General features: G+C 44.8%; 1 protein-coding gene across 3 annotated transcripts in view; it reads left to right on the top strand.

Moving 5' to 3' along the window:
- The window catches only part of RBM18 (RNA binding motif protein 18), a 47671-nt gene that overhangs the window by 23921 nt on the left and 16122 nt on the right, over positions 1 to 7628 (top strand). For all 3 annotated transcript variants that reach the window (XM_089673540.1, XM_089673541.1, XM_089673542.1), the window contains 2 exons: positions 3587 to 3673; positions 6769 to 6854. In XM_089673540.1, coding sequence (XP_089529666.1) covers positions 3587 to 3673; positions 6769 to 6854 — 173 coding nt within the window. The remainder of the gene's footprint in view (positions 1 to 3586; positions 3674 to 6768; positions 6855 to 7628) is intronic.

The raw sequence follows: 7628 nt of genomic DNA, 5'->3' as shown, positions 1-7628 counted from the left end.
TATATCTCCGCTCTCTTCTCCCCTGGACAAAAATGAGCAGTTGACCGTGTTGTGCAGGCACAGCCCCACTGCATGGGAAAAACTTTTTTTTTTTGCCCGGAGATTGGCTTTAACCGCTTCCCTACCGGCAGTAGTACATATACGTCTTGGTAGGAAAGCCGTTGTATCGGGATCATGGTTGAGGCTACAACTATGATTCCGGTATAATTTTTTTTCAAGCCGGCGATTCCCTTTCAAGTAAAAGTAATCCGAGCAGCTAAGCAGCCGCTGAATTACTTTTAAGGCAGCGGGACGCCCACCAGCATTATTACTGTGCGACCAGGAAGCTGGGGACGTGATCTGCCGCTGAGTTATCACAGTGATGACCAAGGATCAGATCATCCCAGGCCATCTCTATGACCCTGGGAGAGGCCAGAAGCGACATGACGTCACTTCCGGCTCTGGCAGATGTGAACACTGACATTTTTTTTTGTTTGTTTGTTTTTTTGCTGGAAAGCCTGAGATCTCTTTTTTTTATTCTTTATTTCATGCTTTCCAGCATACAGAGATGTGGTGTTTTTTAGCCCTTAGATCTCTCCATAAAGAGTACCTGTCATGCCTTATTCCTGTTACAAGGGATGTTTACATTCCTTGTGATAGGAATAAAAGTGAAAAACAAATTAAAGGAACAGTGTTAAAAAAAAAAAAAATTAACCCCTTGCCCTCCAGAGCATTCCCCCCCCCCCCTTCCTGACCAGGCCATTTTTTGCATTACGGCGCTACGTTACTTTAACTGACAATTACATGGTCATGCAACGCTGCACCCAGATGAACTTTACGTCCTTTTTTTCCCACAAATTAAGCTTTCTTTCAGTGGTATTTGATCATCTGTGCGTGTTTTTTATTTTTTACGCTATAAGCTAAAAAAAACAATAATTTTGACAAAAAAAAAAATATTTTGGACTTTTTGCTATTAAACATGTCCAGTAAAAAAATGTAAAAAATAAAATTTCGTCATGAATTTAGGCCAAAATGTATTCTGCTCCGTGTCTTTGCTAAAAAAAAAAATCCCAATACGTGTAAATTAATTGGTTTATGTGAAAGTTATAGCTTTTACAAATGGCGGTATAGATACTGGAATTTTTTTTTTTTTACTCCTACTAGTAATGGCGGCGATCAGTGACTTTTAGCGGGACTGCAGCGGGCATTCTGAAACTGGGGGGGAACTAACTTGGTGTCACTGACATCCCTAGTGACACCAATACAGTGATCATTGCTAAAAAACCGCACTGACACTGTACTAATGGCACTGGGCAGGAAGGGGTTATTGTGAGGGGCTATCAAAGGGTTAACTGGGTGCTGGGAGTGTTTTACTATGGGGCGGGGGTGTGCTTCACTGTAAGCACACTGCTCTGGATGGCTGTGCCGTGCAGTGTGCCCGAGCTGACAGGGAGGAAGACTGTAAACAAAACAGTCTTCCTCCCTGACGGTGATTGTCAGTAATCACCGGCCGGGACCCGGTGATTGACATCCACAGCCGTAAATGGCGGTGAGGGTAGGGCATGCGCGTGGCTCGAGTGCACCCCCTACCCGCATATATACATGATTTTGCGCACCCGTGCCGCCATGTAGCAGTATATCTGCTATACAGCGGCGGGGAAGCGGTTAAAGCCCCCCCCTGTGCTCGTGCGCAGTGCCTAATACATACGTAGATCGCCCCTGCATATGTAAATGGAATTCAAACCACGTGTGAGGTATCTCCACGAACGTGTTAGAGCAATTATTCTAGTGCTAGACCGCCTCTGTAACTCTAAACTGGTAACATGTAAAAAAAATTTAAGTTGTCACCTATGGAGATTTTTAAATACCGTGACGCCATTCCACGAGCATGCGTAATTTTAAAGAGGGACACATTAGGTATCTATTTACTTGACATAACATCATTTTTTATATTTTACCAAAAATTCGGGTAATTAGGGTTTTTTTGCATTCAAATTCATGCTGCGCAAATACCGTGTAATGCAAAAAATTGCAACAAATGCCATTTTATTCTCCAGGGTCTCCGCTTAGAAAAATATCTATAGTGTTTGGAGGTTCTGTGTAATTTTCTAGCAAAAAAAATAATGATTTTTAATTGTAGGAGAGAAACGCCAGGATAGGCTTGGGAAGCGAGTGGTTAAGTGATTACTTTTTTTTTTTTTCAATCAGCCAGCGAGCTGGACAAATAAAAAGGAAAGGATTCCCCCATCCACGCAAGCAAGGTGGAAGGAGGAATCCCCCCTTACCGGCTCATTGTATTCTCTATCAGCAGGATACATTACAATTCTGACTGATGGAGAAAAAACAGACTTGGCCAGTCCCTGCTGAACTAGCCAAATTTCAATTCATGGTCGGCTCTAAGTAGATGAATCTGCAACAGATACTTCCACCCATGGACTGAACTTTTACCAATATGATCAGTTTTAGTAAATATCCACTTCAATATTTTACCCCCCCCTTCATGATCAGGCCATTTTGTTGCTATTCAGCACTGCGCCGCTTTAACTGCCAATTGCACTGTACCCAAATTAAATTTATATCATTTTGTTTTCACACAAATAGAGCTTTCTTTTGATGGTATTTGATCACCACTGGGGTTTTTGTTTTTTTTTATACTCTATAAATGAAAAACAAAAATTAAAAAAAAAAAATGCAATATTCCTTTCTGCTATAAAACATATCCAATAAAAAAAAAAAAGTTAAAAGTCAAATTTCGTCATACATTTGGGCCAGAATGTATTCTGCTCAGTAGCGGACTGACCATTGGGGAACTCGGGCACTGCCTTAGGGCCCGGGGTCAGTAGGGGGCCCCATGAGATGTCCCTGGTACCTTTCATAGGTTTTTTTGGGTACGGTTTGAATGTGGGCGAGGACGCAGGGACCCCTTGATCCCCTATTGCCCGGGGGCCCCATGAGTTGTCAGTACGCCCCTGATTCTGCTACAAGTCTTTGGTAAAACAAAAATCACAACAAGTGTATATTAATTCGTTTTTGTGAAAGTTACAGTGTCTGCAAAGTATGAGTAAGTATAATAAAAAAATTTTATACTAGTAATGGTAGCAATCAGAGACTTATAGTGGGACTGTGATAGTGCGGTGGGCAATCTGACACTGGATGGGAACTGACTAACTGCCACTGACATCACCACTGACACTAATACAGTGATCGGTGTTGATACTATACACTGTACTAATGATACTGGCTGGGAAGGGGTTAACATTTAGGGGCAATCAATGGGTTAACTGTGTGCCTAACAGTGTTTACTGTGTGGTGTTTTCACTGAACAATGTGCCGGTTTTTACTCCCTGGGAGTAAAAAAAATGGCACATCACCCCTGTTTGTAGAGAGCTCTGTGTTGTTCATCAACACAGGACTCTCTACTGTCATTCTATCAGCAGGTCCCAGCCATAAATCATTGACCAGGACCTACTGGTGGGCATGTGCTGGAGTTGATGGCAGTATAACCTGGGCAGCAGGTATGTGCACGTGCCCCCTACCCAGAAGAGCCGGATTACGTATGTGTGGATATATATTGTAGTAATGTTTTTTTTTTTTTTGCTTTGAACAGGAAGCAGAAAAAGCCATTCAGTGTCTCAACGGGAAGATGGCCTTATCAAAGAAGTTGGTGGTCAGATGGGCCCATGCACAAATTAAGGTAATGATGCTGTACACCACTCTATATCTTGGGTTTGATAAAGTGGAGCTGAACTAAGATAGCAGAGATTTGCTATGATATAGTTACATAGTCTGGCTGAAAAAAGACAAAAGTCCATCCAGTTCAATCATTAAAAAAAAAAAAAAAAAAAAAAAGTTATAATCCTATACCCACAGTTGATCCAGAGGAAGGCAAAAAAACCCAGCAAAGCATGATCCAATTTGCTCCTGCAGGGAAAAAAATTCCTTCCTGATCCCCCGAGAGGCAATCGGATATTCCCTGGATATAGGAACCTTCTAAAAATGTTATAGTGATTTGTAAAGTAATTTTTTTTTTTTTTAAATAACAAACATCATACTTAGCTGCTCTGTGTTTATGGTTTTGCACAGAGCAGCCCTGATCCTCCTCCTCTTCTTGGGTCCCCCGCTGGCGCTCTGGGCTCCTCCTCTTCTCCACATGCCACCATAGGAAGCTGCGTCCCGTGAGCTCAATCCTGAGCCGTGCTACCCGTGTGTAGACGCAGACAGGCTCGGCCTCACCGCCTGCTGCCTTGTCACTGGATTTGATTGAATGCAATAGAGGCCAATGGAGTCCAGTGAGGAGGGAGATAGGGAGCAGCTCAGAACGCTGGATGGAGATCAGGCTTTGGTAAGTATTTGGGGGGGCTGTGGGGGGAGCTGACAATAGAAGGTTTTTTTACCTTGATGTACAGAATGCATGATGGTGAAAAACCAACAGCCTTTATGACCACTTCAATATCGGGCATGTTCACCCCTTCCTGCCAAGGACAATTTTCGACTTTAAGCGCTGTCGCACTTGGATGACAATCAGTTCCCATTAGTGCCTCCTTACCACTGCAGCCTCATCAGTGGAGCCTCATCAATACCCATCAGTGCAGCCTCATCAATACCCATCAGTGCAGCCTCATCAATGCCCATCAGTGCTGCCTCATCAATGCCCATCAGTGCAGCCTTCTCAGTACCCATCAATGCAGCCACGTCAGTGCCCATCAGTGCAGCCTCGTCAATGCCCATCAGTGCAGCCTCGTCAGTACCCATCAGTGCAGCCTTGTCAGTACCCATCAGTGCAGCCTTGTTAGTACCCATCAGTGCAGCCTTGTTAGTACCCATCAGTGCAGCCTTGTTAGTACCCATCAGTGCAGCCTTGTTAGTACCCATCAGTGCAGCCTTGTCAGTACCCATCAGTGCAGCCTTGTCAGTACCCATCAGTGCAGCCTCATCAATGCCTATCAGTACAGCCTCATCGCTGCCCATCAGAGCAGCCTCATCAGTACCCATCAGTGCAGCATCGTCAGTACCCATCAGTGCAGCCTCATCAATGCCCATCAGTGCAGCCTCATCAATGCCCATCAGTGCTGCCTCATCAATGCCCATCAGTGCAGCCTTCTCAGTACCCATCAATGCAGCCACGTCAGTGCCCATCAGTGCAGCCTCGTCAATGCCCATCAGTGCAGCCTCGTCAGTACCCATCAGTGCAGCCTTGTCAGTACCCATCAGTGCAGCCTTGTTAGTACCCATCAGTGCAGCCTTGTTAGTACCCATCAGTGCAGCCTTGTTAGTACCCATCAGTGCAGCCTTGTTAGTACCCATCAGTGCAGCCTTGTCAGTACCCATCAGTGCAGCCTCATCAATGCCTATCAGTACAGCCTCATCGCTGCCCATCAGTGCAGCCTCATCAGTACCCATCAGTGCAGCATCGTCAGTACCCATCAGTGCAGCCTCATCAATGCCCATCAGTGCAGCCTCATCAATGCCCATCAGTGCAGCCTTGTCAGTACCCATCAGTGCAGCCTCATCAATGCCCATCAGTGCAGACTTGTCAGTGCCCATCAGTGCAGCCTCGTCAGTGCCCATCAGTGCAGCCTCGTCAGAGCACATCACTGAAAATTGGCCTGGGCAGGAAAGGGGTGAAAGTGCCGGTATTGAAGTGGTAATAACATTCAGTTTGCAATATGACTTGTGTGGCAATCGTATACGTCATGGGTCTCCAAACTTTTCAAACAATGGGCCAGTTTATTGTCCTTCAGACTTTAGGTTGGCTGGATTGTGGCTAGCTGGAGTAGAAAATGTCCCAGGCCCAGCATCAGTGAGGATACAGATAGCCTCGGGGTTGGTTGTCAGTAGGAGAAAAAGTAATGCCCATCATTGGTATTAGTGGGGGGGAATAATGCCCCATCATTGGTGTCAGTGGGAGGAATAGTGCCCCATCATTGGTATTAGTGGGAGGAATAGTGCCCCATCATTGGTATTAGTGGGAGGAATAGTGCCCCATCATTGGTATCAGTGGGAGGATTAGTGCCCCATCATTGGTGTCAGTGGGAGGAATAGTGCCCCATCATTGGTGTCAGTGGGGGGAATAGTGCCCCATCATTGGTATTAGTGGGAGGAATAGTGCCCCATCATTGGTATTAGTGGGAGGAATAGTGTCCCATCATTGGTATTAGTGGGAGGAATAGTGCCCCATCATTGGTACTAGTGGGAGGGATAGTGCCCCATCATTGGTATTAGTGGGAGGAATAGTGCCCCATCATTGGTATTAGTGGGAGGAATAGTGCCCCATCATTGGTGTCAGTGGGGGGAATAGTGCCCCATCATTGGTGTCAGTGGGGGGAATAGTGCCCCATCATTGATGTCATTGGGAGAAATACTGCCCCATCATTGGCGTCAGTGGAAGGAATAGTGCCCCATCATTGATGTACTATTTCTCCCACTAACACCAATGATGGGGCACTATTCCTCCAACTGATACCAATGATGGGGCACTATTCCTCCCACTGACACCAATGATGGGGCACTATTCCTCCCACTGATACCAATGATGGGGCACTATTCCTCCCACTGACACCAGTGATGGGGCACTATTCCTCCCACTGACACCATCATTTGTCTCAATGGAAGGAATAGTGCCTCATTTCATTGGGAGCAATAGTGCCCCAAGGGCCGGATGTGGCCTTTTTTTTTTTTTTGCTATTTTTCCCCCCCACAAAAGTGGAGTTGCCCTTCGATGTGTATGGATTACATCAGACTTTCTTGGCTGTCGTTAATCAATTTCTATTTTATGTGAATTCCTTTCAGCGGTACGATAATTACAAAAGTGATAAGGTTTTACCGATCAGTTTAGAACCTTCATCAAGCACTGAGCCAACACAGTCCACCCTCAGGTAAGTACCATGGGTTATCTTCATAAGGAATACATTGACTGCTCATTCTATACTTAGAGGGTCTGTTACCTTCACATGAGCGAAATAAACTGCGATATGAATTCCTTTTAGTGAATTTCACCTTTACAGAAAACAAAAAAACTAAAGCGGAGTTTCACCCAAAAGTAGAAGCTCCGCTTTTCTGCCTCCTCCTCAGGTGCCACATTTAGCTCCTTTTTGGGGAGGATGGGTACCTGTGTCCCGCCCACCCGTTACAAGTTGAAATTTTTTTTTTTTTCTTGCTAGAAAATGACTTAGAACCCAAAAATATATATATATTTTTTTTTCACAGAGAACCTAGAGAATAAAATGGCGATCGATGCAATTTTTTTATGTCACACAGTATTGGCGAGGCGGTTTTTCAAACGCAATTTTTTGCAAAATAAATACTTTTTGGAATTTTAATGCAAAAAACATACAAAACACATTTTTTTTTCTAAATATAAAAGATGATGTTACGCCAAGTAAATAGATACCAGACATGTCACGCTTTAAAATTACACACGCCCGTGCAACGGCAACAAGCGACGTAAATTTTACTATCCATAGGTGACGCTTTATGAGCCTTTGCAGGATACTACTTGAGATTTACAGAGGTCTGGTGCTAGAATTACTGCCCATGATCTGACGTTCGCAGCAATACCTCACATGTGTGGGCCAATTGCTGTTTTCTTTTGTGCAGGATCGACACGTGTGCGTTCACCTTTGCGTGTGAGCAAAGGGGGACGGGGGGCA

Source organism: Staurois parvus, unplaced genomic scaffold (genome assembly GCF_062004578.1).
Source record: "Staurois parvus isolate SC_StPar_1 unplaced genomic scaffold, SC_StPar_1.0 ptg000140l, whole genome shotgun sequence".
NCBI classification, from domain to species: Eukaryota; Metazoa; Chordata; class Amphibia; order Anura; family Ranidae; genus Staurois; species Staurois parvus.
Note: the sequence above shows the minus strand (reverse complement) of the source record. Positions and strands in the feature narration are given on the sequence as shown.